The 12,362-nt window shown below is 34.3% G+C and overlaps 1 protein-coding gene across 5 annotated transcripts in view; it reads right to left on the bottom strand.

The window, feature by feature from the left end:
- Window positions 1-519: 519 nt before the first annotated feature.
- Blnk (B cell linker) overlaps window positions 520-12,362 on the bottom strand; it is a 102,630-nt gene continuing 90,787 nt past the window's right edge. For all 5 annotated transcript variants that reach the window (XM_063245147.1, XM_063245143.1, XM_063245144.1 and 2 more), the window contains 5 exons: window positions 12,052-12,083; window positions 9,291-9,367; window positions 7,886-7,969; window positions 6,029-6,184; window positions 520-2,464 (listed from right to left, as the gene is read on the bottom strand). In XM_063245147.1, the coding sequence (XP_063101217.1) occupies window positions 2,345-2,464; window positions 6,029-6,184; window positions 7,886-7,969; window positions 9,291-9,367; window positions 12,052-12,083 (469 nt within the window). In that variant the 3' untranslated portion in view covers window positions 520-2,344. The remainder of the gene's footprint in view (window positions 2,465-6,028; window positions 6,185-7,885; window positions 7,970-9,290; window positions 9,368-12,051; window positions 12,084-12,362) is intronic.

The following is a 12,362-nucleotide window of genomic DNA, read 5'->3' as shown; positions in this document are numbered from 1 at the left end:
CCTGGTATATTGATTCTGTTAGAGCTTAGGATACTGTTAGCTTCATTATCTCTTGCTAGTATATTCTTGAGATATAAATGCTGGTTTGGTGGTCATGAATTTCCTTGAAGTGTTCCATCAGGTTTGAAAGATACTTCTGCAGGATGTATCAGTCTGCGATGGAAGTTATTTTCTTTTAGGGCTTGAAACACTTTATGTTCTTTCAAAATGCTTTGAGACTATCTTATTCAGTAATCAAGTGTGTTTCCAATTACTAGCGTTAAGTAACTGGTTTATCATTTCAGTGTTATACTCAGCAAGAGAAAGGCTTTGATATGACAAAGAGCAAAACATTTCTCAGTTGATATAAGACCTTGGACATGAACACTCACAACTGTATATTTTTTTAGTGTTCATCAATATCTGTTTTTCTGCTCTTGTTCTATGGGAATTAGCTTTACCACCTAATTTTGCTGTCATCTTATTTTGAACCTATTTTGAATCAAGTTTAGATTCTATTTAATACACATGCAGATCAAAAAGGTTATAATTATCTTTTTTTAAATTAAAAGAAACAAGGAGATTAAGATAAAAGAGGAGATAACAACACAGGTCAGAACAGAACAATTTAGGCAACATAGTGTTTCACCACAAGATAACCCGACATAACAGTAGCTACCATAGTGTCTCCTTGAAATATTTGAGTATAACTTCATATATTATAGCATCAAACACAACATGACAGTGTAAAACCATTCAAGAGAATGAAAGTATTACAGGGTATTTAGAAACAACTAACATAAAATGAACAATGGTTTCTATATTATCTCCTTGTCTATAAAAAATTTTGTTTACAAATTTTTGTATTATCACATATAATAAAATCCAATAAGATACAACATGATAAACTGATAGAGACAGAAGAAAAAAAGCTTCATGGGCCTTCAAAATAAGATGATATTATATCAGCACTAGGTATTATATTGTCTTATTTTCTTCAAAATAACTATTCACACCATCACAGGCAATAAAATCAAACAATCCAGAATAGAACCATTCCAATTAATGAAAACATTATAAGGCTACAAAGCAATATAATGGGGAATCATGTTTACCACATACTTTTATGTATTCTTAACATTTCTTACACTAGGGAAACTATCCGGAATTTATACATGTGAGTTTGATTTATTTCACTTATGAGTATTGGTCTCAAGCTGTGCCCATTTATTTATAAATATCTCAATGTGATCATTCTTTATAGCTGAGTAGTACTCCATTGCATAAAAACACCACAACTTTTTTATCCGTTCTGCAGTTGATGGACACTTAGGTTGTTTCCAAGATCTGCCTATTACAAATGGTGCTGCTATAAACATGGGTGCACATATATCACTGTGGTATGATGTTTTCAGTTCTGGGAATATGTCTAGAAGTAGGATACCTGGAACAAATGGGACCTCCAATCCCAGCTTTCTGAGAAATCTCCAGACTGACCTCCACAGTGGTTGCACCAGTCTACACTCCCTCCAACAGTGCAGGAGAGTTACTTTTCCCCCACAGCCTCTCCAGCATTTGTTGTTGGTAGTTTTCTTGATCCTGGCCATTCTTTCTGGAGTGAGATGGAATCTCAGTGTTGTTTTAATTTGCATTTCTCTAATGAGTAATGATGATGAACATTTTTTCATGTATTTATTTGCCATTTGTATTTCTTCAACTGAGAAGTGTGTAATCATCTCAGATGCCCATTTTTCATTGGATCTTTGAATGGCTACAATTATCTTTGATAAACAAATATAACAATGAAATCCTAGAGAACTTTTAGAAAGTTCATTTCTAGCTAAATTTCCCATGGCTACACACACACACAAACACAGACACACAGAATTATTATACCCACTAATCTATATTTACAAATACCATATATTACCTATATTTTATTTTTTGCATATTTAAAGAAAACATAATTGTCAAGCATTGAAATAGCCAAGCTACAGTCATGTACCAGTGGCCATTGTGGAGGCCTAAATTTCCAGTAGATTTATTTATACAAGAGTATAATTCGTAGTATTTTTTATATGATGAAAATGTTTTATACCTGTTTCTTTTCAATACATTTATTTGGAGAATACTAGTACTATGAGAACTCAACTTTCCCAGATATTAGTTCATAAGGTCAGACAACGAACAGATGAAGTTCCTGCAGGCAACTTATAAAAGAGTGGATGTCTACCTTAATATTTGCCTTGTTGTTCCATTTTATTAGTTGTAATTCCTAATCCAAAATATGAAGTTTGGGGACTTTTCTCAAGAGGAAAGGCTCAGAGAAAATGTGTGATGCAATTACTCTGACATTCTTTTTCTTTTATGAAACATTAACTGCATATTTCAGTCTGGTAGAATCTTTTGTGTTATTCTGACTGTCAATAAGAACTAAGGGACTGTGTTGATGATTCTTGATGATTTCAGCAACACTTCCAAAATACTAGAGAGAGAAAAAACAGATGAATTAGACATTGAAATTTATGTTAATTTCATGCTCTACTGTTCACATCTTCTACTTTCTCAAATGAATAGGCCGTTGGGTCCCACATGACATTCTGCTCCCCAAAAATCTAGTTTTACAAAGGCTATAATCTTCAGAGTGGCAGATTCTGGACTTTTGTATATTTAGTAAGACTCAAAACACATTCAAAGGCTCTATAAGCTTAACTGCTTCGAGAAATTACTTCATGGAATTATGATATAATATTTTAAAATTTGCTTTATATTTAGAGTCAAATATGAAACTATTATATGGTGAAATTCTCTACAGAATTAACCTCAGAATTTAGTATTAGGGAAAAAGTTATTTTTAAGATAAGTTTATGTTTTGCTTTTGTTTTCTTTTTTTTGAACAAGTAAAAAAAGGTTTATAAATTCTTATATTTCTAACTATGTTTGACTACTAGTAAGCTTAGAACTAACTTACTGCCTAATTAATAATGAAATTTCATGCTGGGTTTTCACCATACATATTTATTTTTTCATATTTCTATGAGTTTTAGTTTAGGGATATAACAAATTTTATTCTTAAAAGTGACCAAAGTTTTAAAATGAAAGACTACTAAGTGTAACACAGACTATGAAGTGAAACGCATTGAGTATACAAAGTATTACAGGTTCACAGTCACGGAGTAAATGCATTCAGAATCATTTTTTTTCTAACTTTTTTTTTTAAATCGGTACCAGGGATCGAACTCACGACCGCCTGCTTGCAAGGCAGGTGCTTATGCCACTAAGCTAAATCCTCAACCCCTATTCAGAATCATTTTTAAAAGCAGTAATTGTTCCATGTGCCATGAATTTAGTAATTAGTATCAATATATTTTATTGTCTCTTAATTTTTCAGATAAAGACAAACATTTGGAATAAAAATTTTAAGAAGCCTTAATTAATCGTTTCAAAGCCTTCCAAAAATCTCCATATTTAATAAAGTAAAATATTCATAAAATTGGTCACATTTTTCAAATGAAATACCAGTCATCTTTTAGCTACCTGGATATTCTTAGAGGAGGAAGAGGAAAGAGAAGGAACCTTCAAATACTATTTCTTTCTTATTTCCTCTTCAGTCATTCAGCCCCAGGTGATCCCATGATATTTTTATTCTGTTTGTTTGGTATAACATGATATTCAACCAAATGCAGTTGGAAGTTAAATTTGTAGACTAAAGGATCAGAAACCGAAGTAGCACAACTTCTCGGAAGTGGATTCCAAGTAAAAACAATGTGTTTTGAACTCAGGACACACAGAAGAGAGTTGCTACACTTACACTAATAACCAACACATTATATTTAGTCAGGGCCTGAATATTTTTTGAATATTGCTTTGAATATTTGTGACTTTGAATATTTGGGGACTAAATATTTAGGGACTGAAATGTTTCTAGGAGGGACTTGAACCATTTGAAGTAGGAAGTGGAATTAGGGATATTTGTAATTTAATAGAAAGATGAATTAGGCATAGTTAACTGAAGTTTCCCCTCAGTTTTTCTCTATTCACATTAATTCAGTGTATTTGAGATATATATGCACAGAAAATCAACGTTTCATAACTCAAACATCATGGCCAATAAACTAAAGTGGCAGTTGTCACTTTAGTGTCACTTTAGTATAGCTAGAAAATTACTCCATAGTGTATCATACAGTGCCAAAATAACTAAGTTAGACAATGAATCAACTGGTTACATTACTAACTCATATATGCACAGATGTCAACTTGGACTTTTAAAATGTAGACACATAGGCCACTTCCAATATTTCACTATTATAAACACAAGTATACATGTATCATTGTAATATAATGTCTTTAATTTTGAGGAGAAAATACCTAGAAGGATAACAGCTGGGTCAATGGAATTTCTATTTTTAGTTTTCTGAAGAATCTCCATACTGATTTCCTTAGTGGCAATACTAGTTTACATTCCCACCAACAGTGAAGAAAGGTTCCTTTTGAAGTGCTACTCTGGCATAAAGAAAGATAAACTTGAGTCTTTGTAGGAAAATGGATACACTTTGAAACCATAATGTTAAGTGAAATAAATCAGACATGCAAGATTAAATATTGTATGTTTCTCTTGTATGAGAAGCCCAGAATATAAATAAAGAGCAAAATAAAGAATAGATAATAAGTAACAAGGAGATAGATCTTCCTTACATAAGGAGATCAAAAGATGAAGGCAGGGAGGGGAAGGGGCTGAAAAAAGAAATTAAGATGTGTTATGTACATGTATCAATAAGGAACATAAACATTGTGTACTGCTAATATGTACTAATAAAATAAAAAAAACTTTTTAAAAGTTCACATGCTCGAAAAAATATAGACACAACTGATATCACATAATCAGAATTTTCATTTCCCATTTGGATGTTCAGCATTCTGAAAAGATGAGCAAAGATGAACAAGACATAGTAGCTCTCTTTATCCAGTGTAGAAGTCTGACACTTTGCTAACTGTAACACTTTTCAACAAGTGTGCTTTCTGATAATAGACTTGGTTCCTTTTGAAAAAATATTGAAAAAAAGTACACTGTTGGTGTTGCTTTTGTTTTTGTAGCACTAAGGACTGAATCAAGAACCTTTGCACTGAGCTACATCCTCAGTCCTTCTTTATTTTTATTTTGGTACAGGTTTTGCTAAGTTGCTCAGTTGCCCAGGTTAGATGCAAACTTGTGAACCTCTGCTCAGCCTATTGACTTGACTTATAGTATGCACCATTACTCCCTGTTAAGTATTTCCTACTTTGAACTTTGTTTATGCTGTTTTTCTGCTTAGGTTATATTCCACACTTATTTTTCCCTCTTACTTTCATTATACTGACCCAAATTCAGCCCATCATTTGGACCAGAACAACTATCACTCTTTCTGGACCATTCATGGATTATATCAGTTCTTATTTCAGGGCTCATTTATGGGAACAGGCTAGCTAAACTGAGATATGCTAAACTTTGATATTGATCCAGATTAAAGAGGCACTGAAGTTAGCATCTGGTGGATACTTTTAAGACCTACATGATTTTTTTTTTCATACCACAGGCCTATAAACTCATTTTGGTCCAAGAGTCATTGTCTAGTGTTTCAGATCAACTTCTGCATCTCTTCTGGCTTCTTCCCTGGTCTCCTAACTTGGCACCTGAGTTGATATTCCAAATCTTTGGTGCCCTAGACCATGACCTTGATTTTTAAAGCTTTAGTATTTCAGCCTTAACTTAGATGCCTCCTAGACTAATACTATAGGTCAGTTTGACCTTAGTAAGTAACTGGATGCAAGGATTAGGGCATATATCACATCATCCTTTTGTGTTTCTTTGCTGTTTCTTATAGGATATATTATCCCAATATAGTATTTTTCCCAATATAGCATTATATCTTATACTCTATTTAAGAAGTGTGTGCAAGCCTAGGACTAAGTATTCTTGTATCCCTTTTCTTTATCTGCAGTACTAATGCAATCTGATGTCATTATGCTCAGTGCATGGTTACAGAGCTGAATTAAAAGAGAAATTACTGACCTCTTCACCATTTTTCTTTCTTCCCAAAGCATATTGTTTTGTTGCTTCAATAAATCGCACTGGAATATTATACACTCGCTTATTAAAGAATACAACTAATGTATATGGCTGTTTGGAATCATGGCCCGAGCTTTTTCGAATAAGGAATGATCCATCCTGTTCAATAAAAGAAAAGCACAATTATAGTTAGTTTTGCTTATATTTCTATAGGCTAGAAATTCAATTTATGAATATCTATGTTCCCTAGCTACAGTATTTTTTATTCTTGGTTAGAGTTTGTTTTATTACTTTCCAGGAAAATAGGTCAGTAAAATATAGAAAATTTATAGCTCATAAAAAATCCTGAGTGAGGTCAATACTAACTTTTCTATGTGTTAACTAAAGTGTTAATTTTATAGGATTTAGAAATGTGCAATAGGCCACACAATATGCTAAAACCTAGAGAAAATCCCATACTAGGAGCCACATTCACAAGTTACCTATGAATGAAATAATTAAGTAAATTCCATTCAAAAGTACTGTGAAAAGATAGAAGTCAAGAATTAAAACTTTTGGTTGGCAACAATTCTCTATCCAAAAAATATACATTAAAGCAGAAAACACTCTATAATGTAATATTCCAATTTTTATTGCATGTTTTATAGAAGTATTGTAGAATTTTAAGTTCAAAAATTATGGATAAAATGGACAGCAAACACGAAGAACTGCAGCCAGAGTTGATCAGACTCAAGAAAGAAACTGAAGAAAAATAAACTTATCTCAGAAATAAAGAAATAAGGTTCCCAAGGACTAACCCAGCCTCAAATAGTGTTTATATTGTGTATATGACACTAAAGAAAGGTGTGAAAACAACCAAAATATTTTTTAAAATGAGAGTTAATAAAAGAAGTACAATAGAGTGTATGAGATGAAGCATGACAAACAAGATCTAGAATATGTGTAATACAAGTCTTTGAAGAAAAAAAGAAAAGAATGGATTAGAACTATCTTTTAAGACTATAAGAAAAACTATTGGATATAAGAGAAAACTTAGATCTGTGTATTGAAAAGGCTGCCTACCTGAAGAAATCAACCTGGAACAATCTTAGAGACATATTCTGGTAACAAAATTATACTTTGAAAAAGAGGACAACAACTTTTCAGTGCCTTCAGGCTAAAGTATCAAATTATATGCAAGGGCAAGAAAGTAACATCAGTATCAGGCTCTCAAGAGCCTCATACAGAGCCAGGCAATCCAGCAACTCAATGTCTAAAAATTCAGCCCGAGGCCTTTCTATTCAGCTAGCATTTCCTCCAAATATCAGGCTATGAACAAAACAGCTTTTAATGCACCAGGCCTCAAGGTATATTGTAAGCACTGTTCTACCTGAGAATTCCCAAGAAGTACACTTCATCAAACAAGAAACAACTGGAAAAGCCAGCAAAGGACAGATGGGCATCATTAATTTGTTTAATTGTGGAGTTAGAACTAAAATAAAAATAGGAACAAACACTATGTAAATGTCATATATTCTGACCAAGGTGCAATTTTAAAAAATATATAAAAATGTGAGAAGGGAGGAAGAAAATAGCCAGCCACTGCTCATTTCTGGATGAAGCTTATGTAGCACCAAGCTTTCCAGAAACTTCTTCTTTTCAGAGAGCAAGGGAGGCACTGGAGTCTTGAGATGAAAGGACAAGTAGAGAGGAGATGGGGAAACAAAGAGCAAAGAGGATGATGATGGCTCCTCCTGAGTAAATATAGGAAAAGAGCCCGGCACCCATAATTGTTATAGGTGCTTAATTAGCACTTATCAGGATAGCAGCTGTGCTATTACAGGCTGAGAGCACAAAATGAAACTTAAAAGTCAATCAGACCTTGTTGGATCTGTGTAATGCCTCTTCAGCTGACTTTCGGTCGCAGGCACCAGCATACCATGGCTTATAGTGGAGGTCAGCTTCCTGGGAAACAGAAGCTTTGTTAGGCATGAGCTGTTTTTTAAAGGACTCTTGCACTTCTGTGCCCGGGTAACAAAGACTCAATTTCCATGATGGAGACAGGAACCAATATTTGCACTATAATATTAAAATGAAATTGGTGCTTCCCTTGGCCAACCATATTAGCTACTGGTAGCAGTCAACTGGGGTAACAGGGACAAGTAGTCACTGGTTTTGTCACTGCCACTTTCCTATTTGAGCTTAGCTGCTAAATTTAGTGGTTGAACATAACTAAATCCCACTAGTTTCTCAAACCATTTATTCTTTCTCCTAAATAAACTACAGTTTCTCCTTCCATTGTATTCTTATTCTTGTTGCTTTTTCGAGGTGCTTCATAGTCTCTAAAGTATTTCATGAATATTATCTTATTTGATTCTTGCAAATAATGAACCACACTTTCTTTGAAAGTAAGAAGATACATGCTATGATTTCCATTTCACATTTTTATGTAAAACACTAACCCTAACCCTAACACTGTAAACTCAGAGAGACTCTTCAAGTGCAGGCAGAATCATTTCTTGCTCCTTAAACTATGATGTCTTTTATGTGTTTCAATATCACAAACCTCTTAACAGGTACATTCTGAGGAAATTACAAAGTTTAAATAAAATCTATGTGAGAGAAAAACAAACAACAACAAAAAACACATTACTTTGCTATTTTTGAGTAACATACTTGTTATTTAGGGCATCTGAAATACAACTTAGAATAAATGGAATGAGAGTCTTAGTCATTGTAAAAACATAAGTATTTTTGTATCCCTCAGCAAATGACAGTACATAAACTACCTTAAGCTATAAGGTCTATTCTTAAGCCTTCATCCAAACTCTGTACTCAGAAGACCTTTCCTTTAGTTTATGGTAACAATTTAGTGAGATCCATGGTTCATACTGTTTGATAACTAGCTACTGACTGATAGCAGTCACTTGGGGTAACAGGGACAGCTAGTGACCCAGGCTAGCATGAGCTTAGCTTTATTATTTTGTGAACTATTTTTACATACCTATGTACCTGAAACATGATGTATAAATCAAATTTTTTTTTCTTTTTTTGGTATGGGGATTGAACTCATGACTTCGCGTTTGCTAGGCAAGCACTTATGCCACTGAGCTAAATCCCCGGCTCCAATGAAATCATTTTAAGTTCATAAGAAATCTCTGTAAACCAAATATGCTCTAACATTTATGTACCAATCTGTAACCACATTAGACAAGTGAAGCACTATAAGAACCAATTTAAAGATCTTGATTCTGAGAAAAGAAAATAAAAAGAGTTTCTACCATACCTGTTCTGAAAAAGTGGAACTAGATGAAAAACTAGAGGATGGCCCATCTACAGTTGAGCTCCCGCCTTCAGGAAATCCTAAAAGTGGTTTGAAAAGTCAATTAATCTCCACTGTTTCTTGTGTATTTACTATACCTATGCCTCATTGCTGTGCTGGGTGGTACAGACAAACAAACTAAAGGTAGCCTTAAGACTATGGTTCCCAAACTGTGGTCTGAGGACCCCTGGGAATCTCCAAGAGGTTGTTACTCTTTTCAATTATCTATCTCTGTGAAACCTGATTTTCTTCATACATTTCAACCATAAAGGTATACTGCAACAGATTGAATTAAAAACTAATAGGAGAACCCAGCAGTCTATTACACCAGACATTAAAAATGATTTACAAAACAATGCCACTCATCCCACTAAATTGTTTTTCTTTGGGAAATACGTTTTTTTCTCATAAATGCTATTTATGTTAACATGTAGTAAGTTCAATATTATTTTTAATGGTTAATGTAAGTGTTCTAGTTTTAATTCTTAATACACTATGTGCCAATAGAAAGAAACATATAAACCCAAGTTCTTTAGGTCAACAATGATTTTAAGAGTGTTAAAGTGATCCTGAGGCCAGAGCATTTGAGAATCTTTTCTTTAAACTACTTTAACATTTTAAATGTAGAAACAAAGGAAATAGAAAAGATATAACGAATTAGAAACAGAGAAAATGTAAATAAAGAAAATATATTCATTCATTCTTTCTTGTGTGCTGCCGTAGATCAAGGTACTGGGGATATACAGTGGAAGCAAAACAACAAAATAACCTGCCTCCTGGATCCTGAATTTTAATGAGTTGAACTAAGTGATAGAGACAAAAGTAAATATATACACAATGCTAGAGAATCATAAATGCTACTGAGAAAAGTAAACGGAAGAAAAGCTTCAGTGAGACGCCACTTGGGTAGAGGGGGAGAAAGCATATGAACATCTCTGGGAAGAATGTTCAGAGAAAACAGGGCAAGAATTTGGAGTATTTTAAGAACAGCAAAAGAACCACTGAAACTAGCGTAGTGAGAAAAGGGGACAAGAATAAGGGATGAAGTTAAATAGAAGGTTCTGCAATTAGATTCCTAGAATTTGCAGTTTCTGACTAGGACGCCAGCTTTAATGAACATAACATTGAAAGTTTTGGAGGATTTAAACGGAGGAGTGCCATGACCTGCGTGCTTGTTACAGGGCTACTCTGTGTGCCAGACTAGAAGTGGAAGGGGCAGAAGCAGAGAACAGAGGCCAGTCCCGTGTTCTTGCCAATGCTGATAGCCTACAACGCACCACAGTGTGAAAGGGGCAAGCTGGATTTGGGGTACAAGTTGAAGGAATAGCTGGAAGGTGTATCAAGAAGGCAAGTGAGGAGTCAAGGTGACTGTCGGGTTTCTGACCAGAGCAACCAGAGATGTCCAGAGTTAAGACAGAGAAGTCTGTGGGAGAATTAAGTTTGAGGGAACAAAGGGCTCCAGGCACGAGTGCCCTGGATGTTCAAAGAAGGCAGCTTCTGCTGTCTCAAAACGGACTAAAAGAAGAGTGGCTTCTAGCAGGGGGCAAGGACTGCCCAGTGTGAGGAGCAAAGGTAAACGGGTGGCTGCACTTCGAGAGGCACACTGTTCAGGTGGAGGGTGGGGTCTGCATTTGGACGGTTGCAGGATTACCCATGGCTGACATTTTTAGAGCTCCAAATATGTGAGGTACTGCTGTTTTCAACATGTTTAGCTCATTTCGTCCTCATCCTAGCTCTTTGTGGGAGGAACAATTGTACCTCATTTTACAGAAGAGGCCTTCCCAGCTCACCTCATCTAAAACAACAGCCATCATGGCCTCTGGTAGTCTCTGCCATCCATTGCCCACCACCCACTCTGTTTTTCTTTAGCATTTACCTGATATGATATTGTTTATCTGTGTGTTTATTTGTATTTTGGTCTCCCTCAGAGTGTAACTTCATAAGACAGGGTCTTTGATTAATCAGTGTTTCCTGTGACTGGAAAAGTGCCTCACATAAGGCAGATGACCAGTAATGATTGAAAAAATGACTTGGGTTGAAAAACAATAAAAGATATAATACAGCTTAGAAACAATGAAAAAAATAAACTTCTATAGCCAAATCATTTTTACTTTTGTATTGTCAAAATTAAAAGAAAAACCAGTTAGTAAAGTTTACTTAAAGTGAGTTTAGAAAATATAAATGCAAGGTAGTTTTCTCTTTTTTCTCTATATTGAATAGAAAAAAAATTGAAGTTTGGGGAACTTACATTCTATAAAACAGGCTTATCTGATTAACACATTTTTTTAAGGTTTTTTTTTTAACCTTAGGACAATTATCCAGATATTTGCTTTTATCCTCTTTTTGGGATACCTTTCATAGACATGTTTTTTAAAAAGGTATTTTAGATTTAAATTAAATAGCTTTTTATTGAGGACCTATGTACCAACCACTGTACTAGGTACTTCTCTATGTTGTTTTACTTATTTTAATAACAATTGTATTGCTTTTTGTTTTAAAGAGATGACCAGTAAAATATTAACTCAACATTTTTTTTTAAAGTTTAAAAATTGTTTGAAGTTGATTTACCTTCCAAAACAACTCTACAAAATAAATAGTTTTGGTCCCAACTTATAGATGGGGAAACAGGCAAGAGAAGACCCCAGAACCACACAGCTGCAAGTGACAGTGATATGTCAGAACCTAGGTCTGTCAGCTTTACTCTTTGTGACCTCACTGTACTTACGTGGCAGAGGTATGGGTTTTTGATGAATTTGTCTGAAAAAAAAGAACAGACACAAAACAACAGACTCAACATCAGTGGCCAATAAGAAAAATCTAAAAATAAGAGATGCATTAGAGGTAAGTATTATTGTTTTCCTTAGTTTTGACTAATTGTCTAGGGTGTTACATTTTGGTTAAGTTTAATAGCTAATCCTAATAGTAAGTCTCTGCAGTTCAACACAGTTGAAGTTGCTTAATGCTTTTTACAAAGCAATGAAATACTGGATTTTTATTCAGCCTCACAAGCTAATGTCACTATACAGTGTAACACAC

Source organism: Cavia porcellus, unplaced genomic scaffold (assembly GCF_034190915.1).
Source record: "Cavia porcellus strain 051 isolate PalLab524CR breed Dunkin Hartley unplaced genomic scaffold, mCavPor4.1 scaffold_2, whole genome shotgun sequence".
NCBI lineage: Eukaryota > Metazoa > Chordata > Mammalia > Rodentia > Caviidae > Cavia > Cavia porcellus.
This window is presented reverse-complemented; position numbering and strand designations above follow the sequence as displayed.